General features: G+C 46.3%; 1 protein-coding gene across 1 annotated transcript; it reads right to left on the bottom strand.

Moving 5' to 3' along the window:
• Positions 1 to 4,459: 4,459 nt before the first annotated feature.
• On the bottom strand, positions 4,460 to 14,863 carry Cldn2 (claudin 2). The gene is made up of 2 exons (XM_075958114.1): positions 14,759 to 14,863; positions 4,460 to 7,149 (listed from the first exon to the last, which is right to left on the bottom strand). Exon 2 carries the CDS (start codon positions 6,965 to 6,967, stop codon positions 6,275 to 6,277), a length of 693 nt encoding a protein of 230 aa, XP_075814229.1. The 5' UTR covers positions 6,968 to 7,149; positions 14,759 to 14,863; the 3' UTR covers positions 4,460 to 6,274.
• Between the last annotated feature and the right edge of the window lie 8,085 nt (positions 14,864 to 22,948).

Here is a 22,948-nt window from a genome sequence, read left to right as displayed (position 1 = left end):
TGATAGGAGTGGTCCCAAATCACACACAATGTTTAACTGCCCTCATGATCGGAAATCGCTCGCTTGTGTAACGAATATCTCTCCTAACAACCTGGAAATTCATTTCCTCTTGACTGGGTTTTTCACTCAGACTGTTCCTTGGCAGCTTTCCTGATATCAAAACAGTCATTGGGATCCTATTCCTACACTCCGGGAGGTCTTGGACTTGTTGGCCTCTGCCTGGAGTGTGCTCTCTGGCTTCTTTGAACCCCCCTTCCCAGACTGTGCTGAGTTGGGCATGTCTCGGGAGTGAAAAAGTGACACTTGAGAACATACTGGTTTATTATTATACAAAGAAGAGTAAAATTAACCACGTGCGATGTCCTGGAATGCCAACGGCAGGAGAGCACCCCCTTGCTTACCCTGTCTGCCTTTTTCTTATTTCTCTGCTATTCTCACCTCTGAAGCTGCTGGTTCATCTATTTCAAGGATGTGTGCATTGTTCAAAAACACAAAAAAGCTCCTGCTCCCCAGTGTTTCCCAGTTACTGTTGGAGTTCTGTTTTGTTTTTAAGTGGACTCTCCTGGCTCCTTTCAGGACCAAACCGAAAAACGAGTGCAGTGTCTGTTGTCAATGGCTGACCTGTGGCTGAATGTGTTTCTCCTCCCAGAAAAGGTACTTGATCTTTAAACCAAGCTCTTCGGTGCCTTTAAATGAGGGGACTGGGGTGTTCACAGTGTCATCAGCTAGTCTTCTGTGGGAGCTGCTACTCCATCTTCTTTCATCCCATTCCCCCAAGCAAACTCAGGCAAAGTTACAAGGAGCCTTTTCTCTCTGTAGTGCTGCCCTTTGTCTCAGCGGCTCTTGCTGAAGTGTTTCAGGCATCTCAGAGTGGTAAGTGCGTATAAATGGTGTGTTTGCCACGCCACTCATTTGCCATTTAATGTGCCGCCTTGCTACCTCTGCGCTCTTTTTTTAAAAAAAAAAATTATGGTTTTATTGAAAATTTCCACTCCTCCCCATCTCCCACTTTCCTCCTCCCCCCCCCCACTCTTTTTAAAGTATACAAATGCTCTTAGTGTTCTCTCTCTGCAAGATCATGAGTGTGTGTGGACTTCTTCAAAGCCCTCCTGGGTGGCTTGTGAAGTGGTGAGAGGGTCATTGTGAAGAAACGGGACTTCAGGGGTAACAAAATAAAGCAGCAACTCTCTCCTCAAAAGGACGGGAGAATGTGCCCTTGTACCATGTTTCCTGCTTTGTCAAAGCCCTGCTTGTCATCTAGGGCATTGACTCTTGCAACAGAAAATGGTGAGAGAGAGTCTGGGTTCCCAGAAGTGTGGTCAGCTGTGGGAGGAAGCGGGTGTGGTCAGATCAGGGTCTCCCTAGCAGTGTACCTGATAGCCACCTGCTAATCCTTTATCAGCGATCACACCACAACTAAATGAACTACCACTCAGGGCAGAAGAGAGAGATAACCCGCTGGACTTCCTGTTTGAAGTTCCTTTCCTTCTTGAGATAACACTAGGTCTCCTCAAAGCCAGGGAGCCGCTTGGAGGGACCAGGCTCGGTGAGGGCCAGGCTTCAGCCAGCTGAGGAGAAAGATATACACTTTACAGTCTGGCCTCTGTGGTCAGGGCAGGCATCCATTACAGGCATAAAAAGATCCTCAGCTCATCCGGAGAGAGGAAGCAATTGGTCCTGCAAAGCCTCATTTACCCCTCCTATTAAGACCCATACCACTCCTCCTCCAACACTGCGTTTATACTCTAGAGACAAGAGGGCCCAGGATACCTGGATTTACTCTGCTGCTGTCCCAGAAATCTCCAAAGAACTACCTAAAGGAGAGAGAGGAGGGCAGGTGGAGCCCCGTGAGCCCCAGGGTCACTCCTTCTCTTGGAGCCCTGCAGAGGGTCTGCTGAGAACAACTCTGGAGGTTAATGGCTTACCAATGCAGCGAAGCCCTATTTCCTCCTCAGCATGGCTCTTCATTCTCTTTCCCAAGCTCCCATAGAACTTTCAGCTGGAAGAAATAGGCTTGGTTATTCAATCATCCTTCAACCTTCCCAGGCTCAAATAGTGTTGGATCCTTATTTCAAATGGCTTGGGATTGAAGAGGATTTACATAAATATTTGTTCCTGACACCTGTGATCTTAGGCACCCCCCCATCTCTTTGGGGACACTCTGTTCTGCTTTGTACTAAAGTTATGTGTGCATGACTTCTCTTCCCACCTAAGCTGCCTGTCGACTTCCTCCACCGTTCATTCCTGTCGCCCTCAGAGCCCTGACTTGGCACATTTTACACGGAATAAAAGTTCAGGCAGTGTGGCCTGGCTGACTGGCTGGCTCAGAGGCTGGACAGTTTTGAATGAGTCTTTGACTGGATTAAGGGCTTAGAATGGGGCTTGCCTTTCCACTAAGAAGGCAGTTTCGGTCTCCCCACCTCCATTAATGATCACACAAGAATGGGTCACTAGGGCCCCAAGAGGGGAAAACATGAGTCATTCTGGTATCAGAGGAAAGAAAGAGGCCAAAAACATCTCTCTTTGTACAAGGTCCAGAACCATGAGGCGGGGGCATTAACACAATGGCCTTTACTATGCCCTCAGCCTATGGTTAATCTAAATTACTTTATGATGGATGGCAGGGCAATGAAGGAGCTGGAAACTGTTCAGTTTGGACGAGGACTCAGGACATTTCTAGGAAGCCATTCAGAGCAAGGCTTTCCTTGCTCAACCAACCAAAGGGACCCGTGGCTTTTTCCCAGGTGGGCTGTGATTTTTCTAGCCGAGGAAGAACTTTTAATTCCTCCCATTTAAACTTTCTTGATTTAAAAAGGCTGTAGGGCTGGGCAGTGGTGGTGCACCCCATTAATCCCAGCACTCAGGAGGCAGAGACAGGTGGATCTCTGTGAATTCGAGGCCAGCCTGGTCTACAGAGCAAGTTCCAGGACAAGCAAAGCTATGGAGAAACACTGTCTTGGAAAGAAAGAGCAAAAGAAAGGAAAGAAGAAAGAAAGAAAAGGAAGGGAGGGAGGGAGGGAGGGAGGGAGGGAGGGAGGGAGGAAGGAAGAAAGGAAGGAAAAGAAAAAAGAAGAAAAGAAAGCCTATGGGAGACACCAGGACAGCCTCATCCTAAACAAAGGGCAAGTAGTTGGCTCACTTCCCTCATGAACTCTTGTAGGCCATGGCAACCAGAGAGCAGGAGTCTTCAAATTTGAAGAGCAATACCCTCACATAGCTTCTTGGATTAGAATCACAGATCCATGTTACCATGGGAATAGTCGCCAAGCTTCTATCCAGATTCTGACCCTGGAAAGTCAGAGGCTTTATTCACCTCCTTGGTCCTCCATTTCATCTCCTGTGAAAAACCTACTGCCCTGAGGTGTTTGAGAGGATGAAAATGCCTTGATTGTCACATGGTGGGTAATCAGAGCCAGCCATACTCAGGAGCCATCAAGGGAGAGTCGTCAAAGCTAACCCATCTTTCAGCCTCCATTTGTCCCAAGTCAAGCACTGGGAATTCTGGTACCAGACAAGAGATGACTTCTTACCATGCAGCGGGTCCTCCTTTACCCTGACCTTCCTTCTAAATGGACTTGGATGCTGTCTTCAATCCTGTGCACCAAAGAGGGTCCACTTCAGACGTGCAAGGCTGGCATTTGTAATAACCAGCTGCTATATGCGGATGCCCACTACTAAGTTCAGGGACGGCAAAGCCATACTCATAGGGCCCCACTACCTTTAGTGTTGTATCCCTTCTTCATGGGCTTTGTTGTTGCCTTATACAGTCAAATCATTGGAATCCCTAACTTCCCCAGAGTTAGAGGATTTAGAACTGAGATACTGGATCTTAGATGACAACCTGGCACCCCCTGCTGAGACAGCTAGCATGGTAGGAGCAGCAAGCAGTAATGCTTTAGGAATTCCCACTCCCCAAGATCACCTTCCTGGATGAACAGGGGAGCCTGCAAGTCTCATTGTTCCTTTGCAGGCCCTAAGTAAATTTCTTTAAACTACATGGGAATTTCTGGAAGGCTGTTCTTATTGGCTGTGAAAATTGTTGGATCAGCAGGGTCCTATTTTCAGAGTCAAGAGACTAGGCCACTAACTCCAGCTATGTAGCCCTGGGGAAACCTTTACTTGTTTGGGTCTTCATTTTCCTATATGGCAAATGGAGGTAATCAGGTCAGGTTCAGCTTCCTCATGTTCGTCGGTTGGAGAATGAGAGGAAATAGGCACATGACCATTTAATAACCAACTCCAATTAAGTTTTTCTGAGAAAGAACAAGGCCTGGGCAAGATGAAGACTTCATTTCTTTTTTGGGAGTCTTGTCATCTAGTCTGGTTGTATTCTCAAAACCTAGAATTTTCTGTTCACCCTTGTGCACAGAGAAACAGCCCCCCACCTGCCCCTCCTAACCCAATTCCTTTCCACCACATGCACCCTGTCTTAACCCTTTTTAGTCAATAAAACAATTGCTCAATCAACAAGCATTTATTGATCATCTTGTGTGTGCCCAACACTGTGACACTCTTGGGTATACATACAGACAGGTCGAAGATATAACAACGGCCCTCAAGTACTTACAGTGAACTTTTGATATCACACAGACAGACAGACAGACACACACACACAAGTGCACATTCGAGGACTATCTAGTTATCAATCAAAATTATGACTAATAAGCGATTTATATATTGGGGAATTTGAGGAGGGAGCCGTACGAGCAGGAAGGAGTGGTCCGAGAAGGCTCATTGAAGGAAATGATGCCGAGCAAGTTCTCCAAGCATGGGGATGTGAAGAGGAAATGGCTTCCAGGTCAGTAAAACAGCTTGAACATAGGTAACACGGTAGAAAAAAGAAAGACATGGTGGAGGAAACCTCATAGACGGGCCTCCCTGGCTGGCACTGAGGTTTGGACGAGGTGTGCTGGGCATCTTCTGAAGCTGGTGATAATAGGCTGGTGGGGGGGAAAAGTCTGTTTCTGGTCCCCACCTATCACAGGGGAAATGGAGCTTTTTTAAGACCTTGAAAGTGAAACAGTTCGGCTGAGAAGCATTCTCTGTTCCCCCACCTCAAGCACAATCCCAGACGGCAGTTCATCTATGACTCAGGTCATAGATGTCCACCCTGGAGACCTTGCATACCTGCCAAAATACCTTCTGATGGGTGACGACATGAATATTAAAAGTGACCAACAACTTATCTGGCGCTATGGTCTTTCGAAGGCTCTGTAGTGCTCTGGGTATAGACCCGAACGAAGGGTTCCTTTTCCGTTAGGTCTGAAGTTTCTGATAGGGCTTCCTCTATGAAACAGTAGGAGCACATACAACGCCACTATCAATGTCCACCCAGCTTCTTAGATACCGAAGTCCTTATTCTTTCTTGGCCAGGGTTAAGGCGTAGTATCTAGTTCTAGAAAAACTGGTTTACTGTCCCCAAGGAAACCTTTGTCTGGGGCTCCAAGTCTTGTGGCTTAGCCAGGAGGTTAGAGCAGACACTCCAGAGGGCGGCAGGTGGCTCGGGTGGTAGTTGTTAACTGCAGCTTCTTGACCATGCCTCCATGGAGTCAGAGTGCTGCAGCCTTGTGCTTTCTTGCAGGAAGTGATTCTGATTGTTTGGTGGTCCCAGGCGGCCTCCCATCCTGCACCCGCTTGCTTTCTGCTGGATGCCATTAGATAGCTTTCCTTCAGTTCATTCACAGCCCGGTCTGGACACGGTTACATTCATAACAAAAGTGAGAGAGAGGCCTCAGGGCCTGCTTCTGATCAGTCCATTTCTTGGGATGGAGGCTTGAGAAGGGAGCTAGAGCCATGCTCACAGAAGCCACCACTTTTTCTTCTCTCTGTCCCCCAGCGATTGAGTTAAGAGCCAACATTAGCCAGAGGCAGAAGGTCTTCTGATCACAGACGTTCAGTCAGTGGGTTATGATTAGTGGGTTAGGGGCATAGATTTCCAGGTAAACCAAAGATCAGAAGGCATCTCTGGGTTTAGCCAAAAGTGGCTCTAGATTGAGCATTCAAGGTACAGAGGTGCCTTAGTGAGGCAAGGTAAGGGAACCAGAAAGGCTGGCTTGGTGAGTGTCCTTGGCAATTCCACCTCCACGCTGTCACACCAGTCCCCGTCTCTGCCTTCACTCCATCCAATAGCCAAAGTTGATCTATCCTCAGCAGCACCTTACACACGATTCAGTGGCAATATCCCTGGCCTGCGACCCTCGGGACATTGTCCACTATTTGTTTTTGCAGTCCCAGACCCCACCCCATCCCACCCCTAGCTCTGGCCCCTGGTTCTTCACACATACCCAGTCAAGCTGTAGGAGTTGAACTCACTCTTGGCTTTGGGCTGTTGGCTAGGCCTTGGAGAGCTCCTAGTAGCAAGAGGCTGGGCCTGGTAGCCATCATAGTAGTTGGTACGATTCCCCTGAGAAGAGCAGGAAAAGCAGAGGATGACTCCAGCCACCAGGGAGAACAGGGCCGAAATAATGCCCAAGTAAAGAGCCTCTCCAATCTCGAATTTCATGCTATCAGGAACCAGTGGTGAGTAGAAGTCCCGAAGGATGCCGTGAAGATTCCAGGCAACTGGGATAAAACCCAGGATGCCGCCGAGGATGAAGAAAACTCCACCCACAACAGCCACTCTGTCCTTAGCTCGAGATTCCTGGCAGAACACTGTGCATCTCATGCCCACCACAGAGATAATACAGGCCAGTGAGGACATAGCACTGGATGTCACCATCATGGCCTGGGCAGCCTGGATGTCTGCAGGAAGTCCTAGAAGAGTACTGTAGATATCACACTGGGTGATGCCCGTACTGTGAGTAGCACACTCCATCCAGAGGCCCTTGGAAAAGCCAACGGCCGTCACAATGCTGGCACCAACATAAGAACTTGTTCGCCAGTTGGGAAGCAGCATGGCAATTGATGTGCCTAAGAGACCCAAAAGGCCTAGGATGTAACCCACCAGTTGGACGCCAAGGGAGGCCATGGCAGACCTCTCAATATACGTCTCTTCGGAGCCCGTTCGCTCGTCTTTTGGCTGCTGCTCTTGTTTCTTGGGTCCCGGACTCTAGTCCCTCATTTCACAGTGTCTCTGGCAAGCTGACTTCTTTCCTTCTTACAAGTGTCTGTGGGTGGCCACAAGCAGGCTCAAGAAGGCATCTAGAAAACCTTAAAAAAAAAACCACCATAAACCAGATTAAATATTGACCAGAAGCTTATGAGAAACCAGAAAACGCTGGATGCCTTTTGACCTTTGTTATCTTTAAAAATAACACATGAGAAAGGAAAAAAAAAACTTTGGAGGTAGAGCCAAAATGTCATCACCTCCTGCGTAGGCACATGCTTTACGTTGGCAGTCAAACAAAGGCAGGGGCCAGACAGGTGGCTGCTTTCCGAGAAGGTAGTGATGGCAAGAGCACTTGTGCTGTGTTAACGCCGCTGCTAGTCTCCAAGGCCTGCTATTTAACATATTGCCAAGCAACTGCACCACGGGGCCCCTCAACTGCAGTCTGAGGCCAAACTCCAGGAGACTGGATCGTGTGGAACAAGTCTTAGAATGTGGCTTTGGACTCCAGCCTGCTAGCGGCTGCTAATAGCCAAGGGACTAAAAAGAGTACTGGCTTAGCCCAGAATCATTTTGCCTAAGGCAATAATGTACTTCCAGGGCAGATCAGGGTGAGCAGCAAAGCTTCCTGTCCATTCTCTGAGCGATAAGGTCTTTCTAGCTTTGTCCAGATCTACCCCTCCCTGCAAGGTAGGATAAGGGTCCCCAAAGGTCTAGGACACTGGCTATTTCCTGTCTCCTCTCCGAACAGATGATCCCATGGCCATCCTCTCAAATGACATGGGAGGTCTCTAGAGAAAAGCTGTTCCAGGTCCTAGGAGTCCTCCAAGTCCCTGGTTTGTCAGAGACAGCAGAAAAAGAGGAGGGGAAAAAAACTGCTCCCGGGTTAGCGGGCTTCACAAGAGGTAGTAAGCGGGCATTCAGTGACAGATGGGATTTTGCAGCATTAGCAGCTTTCTCACCCTTGTCCAAGGCTCAAGGTACAAAGGTCACACACCTCCCCCCACCTTCTGCAAGACTGTTCAGCCCACTGAATTTTCAACCCAATACAGCATTGCTACTCCATCTCCACCTTCCTCCAAAAATCTGGGGGTTGGGGCTAGAGAAGTAGCTCAGTGGTTAAGAGCACTAGTAGCTCTTCCAGAGGACCTAGGTTCAATTCCCAGCATCTACGTGGGGGCTCATAACTGTCTGTAACTCCAGCTCTAGATCCGATTCGCTTTTCTGGCCTGCAGGTGCCGGCACACACGTGACACATAGACTACATACAGGCAAAGCAAACACACACACACACACACACACACACACACACACACACACATATATATATATAAACTAGAACAAGCAAATGTTTTAAAATCTCTCCCGTTGCTCAGGGATCCATTCTTTCCTGAATTAAAACTCTAGAAATAAGCAAGCACATCTACTCGGTTACCTAATCTCTTCCCTATCCAAATCTGAATTTTCTGTGGAAACTCTTCTAATAGTCAGCACAGGCAAAGGGATCTTCTAATAAAAAAATTCCGGGAGGATTGGGATTTAGCTCAGTGGGAGCATGGAAAATCTCCTGACAACCTCATTTGACATTTTCAAAAGAACACAGCACCCCCCCCCCATACCTCCTGATCAGTTCTTGCCTGGGTTTCATATTGTTACCAAATGGTAACCCTCCCCATCCAGACCAGTATCCTAGGAGTGAACCTTGACACCCTGCTCCCGTTTATCCTTGCACAACTATGAAGTTCTGCTAGTTCTGTCTTCTGAGCTACTTGGAATGTGTGACTCTCGCTTCTCATCCCCACCAGTGCTTTCTAGTGCGGGACTTCAGCATTCTACCTTCCTCGCCTCGGGAAACAGTAGTTTTGTGGTTGCTCTTACTTCCAGCCCTCTCTTCCGATTTAGTCTCCATATGGTTGCCATGGTGATCTTTCAGCACATTAATCTGAAGAAGTCATCTGAGTGTGTGTCTACATGTGCCGACATGTAGGGGTGTGGACACACACACAAATAAATATTCACAGGTTGGGAAGAGGGATGCCACTTGACGCATAGACCGGTGGAGACTAGACATTGACTTCAGGTATTTTCTTGATTTTTTTCCATCTTATGTTTTGATTTTTTTTTTCTTTTCAGTTTTTTCGAGACAGGGTTTCTCTGTGTATCCTTGTCTGTCCTGGAACTTGCTCTTGTAGACCAGGCTGGCCTTGAACTCACAGCGATTCACCTACCTCTGCTTCCCGGGTGCTGGGATTAAGGGCGTGCACCACCATGGCCCAGCATGTTTTGAGTTTTTGGTAATTTATTTTATCATGCATCTATGCATACATGTGCATGCATGTGGAGGTCAGAGGACAACTTGGGGGCGTTGGTTCTCTTCTTCTACCATGTGAGTTACGGTATCAAATGCAAGCTGTTAGACTTGGCCGCAAGTGCCTTTACCCACTGAGCTACATCCTCACCTTCTGCCTTTTTTTAATTTTTTTTTTTTTGAGCTGTTCTTCTCGCTGAACCTGGAGCTTGTTGTTTTGGCTGGCAAGTGAAGCCTTGCAATCTTCCTCCTCCTCTCCCACTCTGAGTGAACACACCTCCACATCCAGATTTTTTTACATTTCTCTGAACTCGAGTCTTCATGCTTTCACAAGTCACTACTCTTAAGACATTCCAGTGGCCCACTGTTGCCCAAAGGGAAAAAAATCCAAATTTGTTTGCGCTCCATGAGCCCCAGGATTGTCCTCTTGCTACTCACCCGCTCATACTCCACACTGTGGCTGAGCTAAACTGCTCTCCGCACTTCCGTCATGCCATGTGGTGTTTTGCTCCCACGTCTGAGCACAGGCTGTACTGTAAGGAATGTCTTGAGGACTTGGCTTGGATCTCTTTCATTCTAGACATGGTCCAGTGCCCCTCTTCTATATTTTCTCTGAAGATTTTTTTATGTATGTAAATGTCTTGCCTCTGTGAAATGTCTGTGTGCCCATATGTGCAAGGTACCAAAAGAGGGCATTGGATTCCCTGGAACTAGGGTTATAGATGGTTATAAGCCAATGTGTAGGTGCTGAGATTTGAACCTGGGTCCTCTGGAAGAACATTCAATGCCATTCACCACTGAAGCATCTCTCCAGGACACTCTTTTATATTATTTTAGTACCTTATATTCATGTACTTCCATCATCACCATAACGGCAGTAATTACAACGCACATACTACTTATTGCTTCCTTTTCGTTAGTTTTTGTTTTGTTTTGAGACAGCATTTCACTATCTAGGACAGACCTGCCTAAAACCCACTGTGTAGCCGGAACTAGCCTCAAACGTGTGGTCATCTTACCTCAGCCATCCAAGTGATAGGAATACAGGCATGCACCATTGTGCCAGGATATATCGTGTTTCTCATGAGACTATTATAAGCACTTTATGTGTTGATTAATTATTAACCATTTCATGATAGATACACGAATACTCTCTACTGCATAATAGGCAAGAAAACTAAGGTCATGACATACTTGTGTTATATTGTAATTTCCTGCTTAAACTCATTTTTCTCTGCTTGTATGAGAGGTACTTGATGGTAGCAATAGTCTCTTATTTATGTCTGTATTTCATACGCCTTACACAGTGCCTTAACCCTAAATAACTGTTTAAACATGCTTTTGGGGGGAAAAAACAGAGACTGGGTCTTTCTCTGTGACCCTACCAGTCTGGTACTTGCTATGTCATCCAGGTTGCCCTTGGGCTCCTACCTTTATCTCCTAAATGCTGGGATTACAAGTTTGCACCAGCTCGCCTAGCCGCTTAATGAAAGAATAAAAGCAGTAAGCAGGTTTCAAGGGCCCCGGGAGACTATAATGAGTCCGTGAACATTGCAGAGAAAGGATTACCAAGATGTTGCCCGCGAGAGAATGAAGGGGATCTGAAGAAGACGGGATAAATAGAGGAGGACAAGATGGAGAAATACACAGTGGCGCTCCTCTGTCTTTTCCTCCCTCCCCCCTTCATTTGTTGACTATCTTGCCTGTTCAGTTGAAGGGGAAAAGCATGCTAGACTTGTGACATGCTTTCGCAGCCGAAGACACAGCCTTGGTAGCCCTGTCCGTCAGCGCTGCTGTGATGGCGGTGTCTGTGCAAAGCAAGGCAGGTGCCAGCGCCCATGTAGCAAACTTTGCCATGCACAGCTACGACAAGGGGCTAATCCTTTCCTGGCACCGGTTTTCTTTTGCTCCTCTAGTCACAACAGTGCCTATCCAGGTCTCAGAGGCACATCTCAGCAAGGCTCCGACGTAAGCATCTTCCCGGTGAATAGTTCACATTTTCAACACTTTTAAAATCGCCCTTCCCCACTACCGCCCCTTTATTATGCAGCTATTACTGTCAGTCTTGACCTTTCTCTCTTCAGCCGGCCTTCTTAACCCCTTGAATATCACTGCCACCACTTGACCTTTGCACACACTTCTCTGCTGTCGCCTTGCTTCTGCCGTTTGCTCTCCACCGAGAGTGCTCTCAACAAAGTTAATCATTTCCTGATTCTAACGTCTAACATTCGTCTATCTGCCATCTTCCCTTGCCTCTCGCCTTCTGACATCTCCCTTGTTTCCTATAGTGCTTCCAGGGCCGCCATTCTTCTTCCTCTCTTTTTAAAGACAGGACTTCCAAATGGCGCTGTAGCTGGCTTTGATACTCACTACATAGCCCAGGCTGACTTCAGACTCCCAGAAAATTATCTTGCCTTAGCTTGACAATGGCTGTTAAATTCATACCTCTCCCATAGATCTCGCTTTTGAATTCAAGCTTTGTCTAGACAGCTGCATTTGGAATGGCCACCCACGAATGTATTAATATATTAATGGCACCCCAAATTCAACACACACAAAGCTGAAGTCTCTGCCCACTTTTTTCCATCCTCAAACTGTTCCTCACACAGTATGCCCTGTCTCAGTAGTATAATCCTCCATCCAGAAACCCAAGGCAGCAAGCCTTGATTTTTCAATCTTTCTGTTTTCTTTCTTTTTGTTCTCCTTTCTGAGATAGTATCTTGCTATATAGCCCAGACTGACTTTGAACTTGTAACAACCCTTTCTCTTTAGCCTCTGAATTCTGGGATTATAAGAATGAGCCACCACAACTGATTTCCTTGTGTTTTCTTGACATGTAATCGTATGAAGTCTTGCCAGATATACCTTCAAAATAAAACACAAGCATATCTATTTTGCCCTCTCCACTGCCCAAACCTTAATTTAGTCCACACAGCCAACATCTCTTGTCTACTGGAAATCACATAGGCTAGATTGGTCTCGCTAATTCCACTTCAACCCTGCCCCTGCAATCAGCTATCAAGCTAGTCATGAAGGCTTTCTAAAGTGTAAATCCAGTCAGTCGTAGCTGTCACGCTGCCCCTTGTCATTCTTAAAAGACTTGGGAACTTTTGATTCCTTTCAAGAGAAGGTTCAGTCTCCTAGGAAACCAGGGAAGGTTTTCTATCATCTGACTTCATACTTTTCTTTTGAGTTTCATCTCTAGCCATTAACCCCCCATTTCATGCCTTATGCCTTTAGACTGACCTCCCTCGCCATGTGTGTGCACATACCTGTGCACACCAATTCAGCTGTATCTGAGCATCTGCCTTTGTGTCCAAGCCTTGGCATCTACCATTTGCCTGGAGACTTGCTGATTATCCTTCAGTATTAGAATCATCCTTTTCTGAGAATTATTCTTGGACCTTCCTCCATTCCTTATCCCTTCCTTTCAAGCATGCAGATGGGTGGAGAAGTACTTTAAATATTTTGTTGAGAAATAACTACTGGCTCTCAGAGAAGATGCTTGGACCCCCGGCTTTCTCAGGATGACAACAGAGCAAAGCTTGAGCCAGGCATGGTGGCAGATACCTGTAATTCCAACACTCGCTTGTGGCGAGTGAGAGGCCAGCGTGGGCTACATGGGGAGTTCTGAGTCCATGTCAGCTACACAGCAAGACTCCATCTCAAAACCAAGCAACCATAACCAAAACAACAACCCTCAGGTTCTCCAAGAAAATCAAAGGTTCTCCAAGAGGAGAAGCTCTCCTGAGAGCCAGGCCTGACTTAGTTTTCGTGAGAGGAAGCATCTGGAGTGCAGCCAAGAACATGTCCTACCCGAAGGCTGGATCTTCAGAGAGGGACTTGTCATCATGCTTAGCGAGTGGGAGGAAGGGACACTGTAGGAGTTTGTTCAAATGGAAAAAGTGGCTCCCTGGGATTTATTTCTTCCTTCCGGTCAGGAAGACAAAGTTGACAAACTAGCCCATGATTGGGTGGTGCGGTGAGCCCGGCTGGATTTATCTATGGTGAGCAAGAGAACTGAGGACAGACACCGTGAAGATGAAGGATCCTTCCCCGGGTGTCCAGAATTCTAGTCGCTTGTCTCAGCGGTACCTACAACCTGCTGAGGAAATCCTCCGAGTTTCTTATGCCTGACTTTGTTCATCAGTAGAATTAGGTAGTGAAGAGAGGAGGCCATTTTTACATACATTTTTACATAAGACTAGGAAGCTGCTATTTGAAGCAGAAGGCTTTAAAAGAAACCTTTCTTTCAGAGGTCCTTCTGAAAGTCAGGTACCACCTACCTTGAGGATTCAGAGACTCTAGGCCTTGCTAGCTGAATTCGGCTCCTGGGAGTGAAGCCAGCATCCTCCATGGCCAAAAGCTGACCGAGAAAGTTCCCCCTGACCCTTTACCTAATCTTCCTTAGGGGAGGGATTGGAACTGCAGGAGAGGATTAAGAGGGTCACGCCTGACTTAACTCCTTCTCGCCAGGGCAGTTGCCTTGATAGTCTCCCCATCTATGGTGCCTGGTGTGTCTCTATGGAAGATCCGCTCAGAAACATGGGTGTGGCAGGACCATGAGAGTCTCTGGCTCAAGGAAGGACCTGATGCAGCCTCTGTTAAGAATGGAAGCCATCAAAGCCTGTTTGCCGGTCATCCTCGTGTCTCCATCCCTTGATTTCACAGCTCCTCAGAGGAATCTGAGACCATTTCTCTCTGCCCTGTACCCTACTCCCACATCCCAAGGGCTCAACCTTTCTGCATGAGCCGATAGATGACAGCTATGGGAATTACACCTAGAGTAAGGGGTTTTATAATTTCCTTTAAAAAGAAGTTTATTTTTGTCCAGATCACCAAAGTAAAAGCATGCATAATTCAAAGCAGAAAGGAAGGATTTGTGAGACAAAAAGCCCCACCACTGTCTCCCTACCTATAGGTGCTGTGAGTGTTTTGGCTCCAACTCCATTTTTAGAACACTTGAAAAGAACAGTGTCTGAGATGGGAGCATTCGTGGAAAGAGATTGAGGGGCTTGAAAGGAGAGTCACAGGGGAACCCACCTTGTATTGCCCCTCAAGCTCTTATGCCCAGGAGGGCATTGTTGCTTCCCATCCTGCTAAACCCCCTGTGGTCCGGCAAAGGGAAAGCTCCAGCCCCCTTCCTCCTGTATTCTCCCGGGTTCCTTCATTTCATATGAGCTGGTCTGAAGAAAGGATCTTCTGGCCCTTCACCTTAAAAGACGGCAAAGTGTGTTACAACTTGAAGACAGCACATAGTGCCAACCCATGTGCCCACTTCCATATCCTCTCCGCATCCCAAGGTAGCCCACCAGACTCCATCATGAGTTCCAGTGAGTGCAACTAGGTTTGAAATTATCCAGCTAAGTGACCCTGAAGGACAGCACCCACGTCAGGATACTTACAGAGAAGCTGTTCTTTTGAAGAGGTCCCGCTGAAGAGATGGCCCTGGGGACTGAGGCCTGGGTCCTGAGGAAGGCAAACTGGTTCCAAGGGGCCACAGACTGTGTGGTAAGGGATTTCTAATTGTTAGCCACAGCTTTGCAAAAATCCACCTGTAAGTCTAAGCCTTCTTACAGATGAGAATTAAACCCCTGGAGGCTGGAAAAAATTGAGGTACTCTTTCAAAAATGTTTGGTGGGTTTTATGTTTACCCTGTCAAAAACTCCAGCTGCGCTTTTGTGTGGTGGACCTCTGTGAGCCCAGGGGAAACCTTTGGGGAGGGGGATTGGGGCCAAGGAGGAATTTAGAACATTCCTGCTTTGGGGGAGGGAAGAGAAGGGTGTTCTATTATGCCCATTAGGTGTCCCTGGCTTGCAGCCCCAAGGCTCAGCAGGAAGTAACCCTCATAAACAGTCCTGGGTGGACTAGGGCCCAAGTGGCCTGGGACGACAGTTCTATGCTGCCAGGCCTCCAGGGACTCTTTAACTCATGGTGGCTCTTTGGTAAGGCTCCCAGCCCTACTTTGCCTCCAAGGCCAACTTTCCAAGGGAAAACATGCATATCAGAGATTTGTTATCAGAATTTTTAGGGTGAAAACCTGGGCTCTCGCAGACCCAGCAAACCATTGCCTGTACTACATCAAAGACCCAAGTAATAGCAAAAAGCAGAAAAATTGAGATTCATGCAATACGAGGACTTTGGGAAGAAGAATAAATAAAGGGGCTCAGGGATCCTGCAAGTTCATCTCCAGGGTGTTGACCTGAGGATTAGGTTTCTGTGGAAGGAAGGTGTGCAGTGATTGAGCAATCCTGGCCATGGGGCACTTCTGCCCATTGTTGATTGTCTGTATCTCTAGCGCCCCTCTGGCCTACAAGGTGGTCTGATACCTCATGTGCAATTTCTTCCTGGGAAGCAAGTTCCTCCTTTGCCTGGACAAGGCTTCTTTCCCACCAGGCTCCACCCTTGCCCATCCCCCACCAGGCTCCCCCCCTTGTTTTTCTCCCAGCATGGGATTCCTGGGGAATTTTAATTCTTTCTGTGATTTTTTTCAACAGTTTGATAGTCAAAGGGAGAGACATAAGCATCTCTTTTTAAACATATGCCCTCTGGGCTAGGGAATGTAGGTCAGCTGATAGAGAGCTTGGTTTGATTCTCAGTACCCATAAAACTGGGCATGGAGCCCTGGCCTGTAACCCCAGTATATGGGAGGTGGAGGCAGGCAGTTCAGAAGGTTTGAGAGCGGTTGAGCTATATGAGACCTGAACTCTACAGAAAGAAAGAAAGAAAGAAAGAAAGAAAGAAAGAAAGAAAGAGAGAAAGAGAGAAAGAAAGAAAGAAAGAAAGAAAGAAAGAAAGAAAGAAAGAAAGAAAGAAAGAAAGCTGACTATATGAGGGTGGTCTCCCTCTCTCTTGTCTTCTCTCCTTCCTCCTTTCTTTTCTTTGTCCCTCCTAGAAAAATAATATCTTTTCTCTTACCAAGAGAGATTACAGATGCAGTCCCTGTGGGCTCAGAGCAGGTCCTGCACAGTGAGCCTGACAAGGCTATCATGATAATAGGCCTCTTACACCCCACCACCAAACACAGAAGTACTAAATGCTATGCCATTTGAGCACCCTTAAAAGTTCTGTACAGTGCAATGATTAGGGTTCCTCATCAAGTGGAACACAATCATCCCCCCCCTTTTTAAAAATTGTGACAAGTTATCTATGTAGCCCAGGCTAGCCTCAAGTTCACTGTACACTTCATCTTTTCTAAGGACTGCACCATGGACTGTTCCTGTACCAATTAGAAATCAGCGCTTTTGAAACTCTCCAATACCTGCGATGCAGTACATCATGTAAAATGATTTCTTTAACCATAAACAGACATTTTGTCATATACCATTGTTTTTGCTAGTAAAAAGAAGAAAGCTCACCCTTCCATATAACTGCAACAAATCCCTAGGCCTAGAATTACTTGACTAGAGAGTGTTTACTTGGAAGGGCTAACACAATATATATTATGAAACCAAGATGGCTGCTGATGTCTCCAACAAAGAAATGTAAGCCCAGTGAGGTGAAAGAAGAAACTACCTAGCAACTCAAGGTGAGTTAGACCTGGTATCTAGGTGTCTGGTTGAGTAAACTTTTGGGCGGACACACTGTGATTCCCAGAGAATCCCATATAGAAATGGTCTTCAGGTCAGGGACCACTGTGCTGAGACTTTTTTCACGCATGCTCTCACTGAGCTAACGCAGAGCAGAAGCACCCCGGAGTACTAAACCTGGCCCACTCTGGACTTGGATTCTGAATCAGTGTACTTTAGGTGTTTGGTTTTTTTTTTAAAGTAATATCAAAGCAAACAGATTTGTTGCCTAGGGAGAATTCAGTGAAGCAAAGCAGAATTCATCGTCTTTCCTAAGATGGCCCATCCCTGCCTTGCAGGTATGAATGGGACACTGGCCCCCCATCCCCACCCCGCCAAATATGCCTGCCCAAGAGACTCTTCAGGATTGTCCCCCTTGGCAGGCTGGGACAAGCTAAGGTCAGTGAGGCCTGCACCAGGCCTGGGGACTCAGTATGAAGGCAGGCAAGGCCACAGGGGCAATAAGGACAACATGCTAATCCTCTAACCAGCTCTGTGACCCTGAGCAAATCTTTCCATATTTTTTTTCCAGGCTCCCCACAGCTGACTCTTCAAGCCCAGACTAATGAATCTGAAAGTGTTTTGACACTTCAAAAATGCTGGCTGGAGGCAAGAGGTTTGACTTCGTGGTGCTGGGGCAGCTTATCAGCTCTCAGTGATACTGGGCAACTGAGGATAGGAAAAGGCAGAAATCTTACGGGCGGGCGCCAGGGCGGATGAGGGCACTGTGTTCGAAGGATGTGGTTACTGTGTTGGCAAGCATTCAAGGACTAGGTTCTAACAATGCTTCACACAGGTCGGCACTGACAGATCCTGGTGGCCCCCTGCCAAAGTGTATAAGCCCTGGGTTTTGAGGTTGCGAGGGATCTTAGTGGTGATTCTGCTGAGACCCCCGGCTGAGATCCAGCCAGCCTATCTCGGGAGAGGATGGAGAAGAATACAGAGGAAAGGGGGAGAGCAGCAGTCTGGGGAGAGCGGGCGCTGGCTAAGGAGAAGAGTGAGTATGAGAACGAAGTGGGGGCGGAAGGAAGGTCTGAAAGGAGAAGAGGAGAAGAGGGCGGAAGCGGTGAGAGCAGTGTTTGAGGAAGAGGATGGAAGTCATCTAGATAAAGCAAGGTCTTGGAGAGGGACGAGATGGTGTGACAGAAAGAGAAGTCTAGAGCTGGGGATATAGCTTAATAAGCAGACCGTTTGCCTAACGTGCAGGAAGCCAGGGGTTTTATGAAGCATGGCATAAAGCTGGGCATGGCGTGTGCCCACGATCCTTATAATCAGAGGCTGATGCGGGATTGCCATGGCTTCAGGGCCAACCTGTGGTACATGGTGAATTTCAAGTTAACCTGGACTACAGAGACAATGTCTCAGATAACAATAATTCACAGAACAACAAGAAGGAAACAAGATTAAAGGAATCTAGAAGGACAAACAACAGCAACTTGAGGCAGGGATAAGGACAAAAGGACTCTGGGAAGAGTCGGCGGGTCTGTGTCAGGGGAAAGATTTGAGATAGTGCTACCTGATCATTCCACCAAACCAAGACTTTCTTGTCACCAGTGACCCCATGTCAAAAAACCCAGTGGCTACTTTTGAGGCCTTAGCTTCCCTTACTTCCTTACAGCTTCCTGTAACCTCATAAGTATCCTCATGAGATACTCTTCTTGGCTTCTGACACAACACCCCCATGGTTCTTCACCCTACCTCTTGAACTCCTTTTCCCCTGGCTCCTTCTCCTCTTTCAGACAGTAAGAATTGGTGTTTTACAAGATTAGAGAGCCAAAGAGAGATTGTCAGAGCCTCAGAAGGACATGGAATGAGGGCAATGGGGAGTCAATGATTAATGGGGACCCGGGCGCAGTTGTATAGCTTCTAATGTACCATGTTCATAGGTTACTTAGGCTTGACAACAATTAGTATTTTAAAACAGCTATTGAGGAAGATCTTGAATGTTTCCCATACAAGTAAGTAAGAATTATTTCAGGTGGGGCTGGGGAGGTGCCTTGGATGTTAAGAGCACTGGCTGCTTTTGCACTGGACCCTGGTTTGATTCCCAGCATATACCTGGCTGCTTACAACCATCTATAACAACAGTTACAGGGAGTTCGATGCCTCCTTTGGCCTCCAAAGGCACTATACACATATGGTACATAGACATACATCTATTCACATGAAATAATAAAATAAAGAGGAATTTTAAAGACTCCTTTGGGGTTATGGTCATATCAGTTATCCTAATCTAATGATTACACACTGCACACATACATCAAAACATCACACTGTGTTGCATGTTACCTGCCAATTAAATATTTCAAAATATTTTAGGGGTGTGAGGTTATATAATTGGCAAACTGCTTGCCTAATATACGTATGGCCCAAGGTTCCTTTTGTAATACTTCTAAAATTGTTTTAAAAGGTGGACGTTTCTAGCAGGAGTGGGAGGGAAGTAAGAGGGGGTGGAGGAAATAGTTGGAATGTGTTATATACGTGCCTGAAATTGTCAAATAACAACATTTATTGATAAAATTTGGGTGTTTCTCAAGAGCCTGGCTCAAGCTCTTTCCTCTGATTCTGCATTCCCACTCTCGGACGCCTTCCGTGTCCTGAATGGTCTCAGTTACCCTCTGCAATTGGATGGCTTCCACACCATCAGTTCCGATTTTTCTGAGCTTTACATCTCTTTGTACTGGTATCTTCTTAGTGGCTCCTTGTGCCTCAAATCATGTCCTTTTTTGCTGAGAGGTAATCTTACTATGTAGCCCAGATAGACCTCTGGCTCACCGTTGGCTGCCTCAGCCTCTCAAGGGGTAGGATTACAGGTAAGTGCAGCCATGACTGGCCCAAAATTATGCCCTTAATTCCTCTTTGAACTAAAACCAGTCCTCCTTCATGATTCTGTATTTGAAAAAGCTGGTTTCTTAAGCCCAAAACCTCAAAGTTGGCCTTGATTTAATTTCCTCTGCTCATCTCATCTGGAAGTCCTTCTCATCCTTTCTCCCACCTATAGCTTTTTCCTTCTTCCAGCTGGTTTCCACTCCCTGCCTTTATTGCCAGTGTCTCCTGCCTAGACAAAGCTACAGCTTCCTGTTTGTGGCCCTCTGTCAGCTCTGACTACAGTACCTCTGAATGTTCTAGTGCGCCACACTGATTGTCTCTCTCCCTCAAGACACTTGTCACCTCTTCCTTTCAGCTTCTCAAGCCTGCCACACACTCCTTCAGCAGAAGATCTTTACAGCCTCGATTCTCTTGGCCTGGAGCTCCTGCTTTGTCTAGAAAAGCTCTCCTTTAGTTCTCAGTTTACACATTGCTCACCTGCTTGGTGACCCTTTGCTGGTTAGTCTTCCTCTCTGCACTCAAAGCACTTCGTTATCCCCATTTGGTCCCCTCACCCCCACTCCTAGTCCTCCTGGGATGTAGTGGCTGCTCCCTTCCCACACACTAGTCTATAATTGCCCAGAGAGGGTCGCTTTTATTCATCATTTCATTCATCTCTTCTACAGCCATTAGCATATAGTATGGTTTCCATAGGACACATTCAATTGAACTGAGAAGACAATGTAATAAGAAAGAGAAGTGGGGGGATATATCAGGGATGGGAGGACGTTGGGAGAAGAGGGAGATATAAGAGGTTCTGTGACAGAAACACACATGGAGAAGACTTCTTGGGAGTACAAGAGAAAAGTCTACAGATATCTTTGAGATGCAAGAGAGTATAATGGTGTTTGAGGGCATTTGAGGACATGGATATGAAGGTCTAGGCAGGGAGGTGTGGAGTAGGTGGTTATAGTGCACTGTTGTCTGATATGTAGATTTGAGAAGGAAGGAGAACCTAGCTGGAGATCTCACAAGGCCTCACCCCTAGATAAAGAGCTATATGCGATTAAAGAATGCTTACAGGCAGAGCATCAGTCTTCCCTGGGGAATTCATCCACAATCTTTTGTCCTGTGCTGGGGCCAATAAACTCCAGACAGGTATGCAGACAGGTATGTGCCCCAGGGCACAGTGGCTAGGGTTGACATTGGCAAGCTTATCATGTCCATGTGCACCAAATTGTAGAACAAGGGACATGTTATTGAAGCATCATGAAAGGCTAAGCCGGTGTTCCTCAGCTGTCAGCTGATCCACATCTCAGAGCAGTGGGGTTTCACTAAGCCTAATGCAAATTAATTGAAAAACATGTTAGCTGAAAGGTAGCTCATCTCCAGTGACTGTTACTGGTGGTATTACTGATCCCCACAACTGTATGAATGAAGCTCAAATGTGTTCTTCTCAGTCAAGGAAGTCAGACTCCAAAGGGTGCTTATATTTGTGTGGCCTTCTCAGAGTGACAGGATTATAGGGATGAAATGGGGAAGAAGTTGAATGAAATGAAATACATAGGAAGTTGATTTAGTTATTGGACCGCTAACTGTTGCTGCAACAACTCTGTGCATTCGTGGATATAGGCATAGTGGTACCTGCCTGTACTCCCAGCTCTTGGCTGTCGGGAGCAGGAAAATGAGGAGTTCATCCCCAGTTACATAGTGAGTTCCTGAGAGCCTGTCTCAAAACAAAAGCTTCACAGAGCTGACCAGCAAAAAGAGTGAAGTGTGTGTGTCCTTACATATTATAAATCTATTACATGATAAACAGCACATATCCGTGAAAAAAATCATTGTATTTTTCAGAACAAAAATTGCATTATATGACATGCTTGTAAATTTGCTGAATGAAGGAAGGGCAGCCAGATGCTCAGCCTGGTTCTTACACTCCAGCTGACGCTGTATGTTGTCTAGGGCTGGAGTCCAGATTGAAAGTCAGGCCTCACAAGGATAGGTGGTTGACCAAGAGGGGCCCTGTAACCCTTTCCAGGAACAATTCTAGCACTGACCTACAGATGACTCTTAACTCTGAAGAATCTCTGACCTTTGAGAATAGGTATTTATAGTGAGATATTCTTACCATTGTATTAGTTACAGAACAAATAGAAATCATCTAATTATAAGCTCACTTTAAATAAGTTTTCCAGTAGCAGGCAAGGAAGTCATAGGTCTTTGAAAGTGAGAAGTGGTTCATGTGTCCTTGATGGTTTCAAACTACAGGCTCTATACGAGAAGAAATGCATATAGTCTTTAGATATTGAGAACTGCCTCACTGTGACAGCCAGCAAGGCCACAGGGACCTCAAAACAGGCTCAGAAGAAAGTGGATTCTCATAACAACCTTGGAAGGAAATGTTTTCTCAGATTCTCCTGATAAGAGCCCAGCCCAGCTGATAATATGACTTCAGCATTGGTAAGACCCTAAGCAGAGAACACAGACGAACCCATCTGGACTTCTGACCTACGTCACTATGAGATAATACTGTTGTATTAAGTTGTTAAGTTTGTTGTAATTTCTTATGGCAGCAATAGAAATGAATTGTGTGGGATTCTTTATGATAATTAAACTCCACAAGTGGTAGTTTCTTAATATTTATTTGCACTGTTGAAACTAAAACCCTATCAACGAACCTTTTGTACCCTGTTACATTAAAATCCCCTGGTTTATCTTGTACTTTGAATGGATCAATTATCCATGCATGGTTTTTTAGAACATCATACATTAGTCATTAGAAAAATATCAGTTCACTGGTTATAGAGATCTTCCGATTGTTGACTCATTCTTGACTACACAATATAAACAGCTCAGGCTCACCTAATATCACTACTAATCTTATCATAAAGGTCTTTAAGGGTATAAGGAAGTTCTCAAGCTCACAGTGTGAGATAGAGGTTTTCAGGCTTGTACATTTTACCCGAAGGCTTAAATTTTCTGATTGACAGCAAATACCACCCGTTGTTTTCCTTATGGTGACAGGATCACTGTTGATTTTCAACAAAACACGAGCCAAATACCCAACTCTGAATAACCACAGCCTGTCTATTGATTTCAAGTAAAGACAATGCTCCAGGAAAAGTTGGATAGTGCTTCTTCAGAAGTGGGGATTAGAAGTTTGCCAGGGTGGTTTTCAGTTAGTTGCGTAAATACTTCAGTGAGAGGTGCAAATACTTC

Source organism: Microtus pennsylvanicus, chromosome X (assembly GCF_037038515.1).
Source record: "Microtus pennsylvanicus isolate mMicPen1 chromosome X, mMicPen1.hap1, whole genome shotgun sequence".
Lineage (NCBI taxonomy): Eukaryota > Metazoa > Chordata > Mammalia > Rodentia > Cricetidae > Microtus > Microtus pennsylvanicus.
Note: the sequence above shows the minus strand (reverse complement) of the source record. Positions and strands in the feature narration are given on the sequence as shown.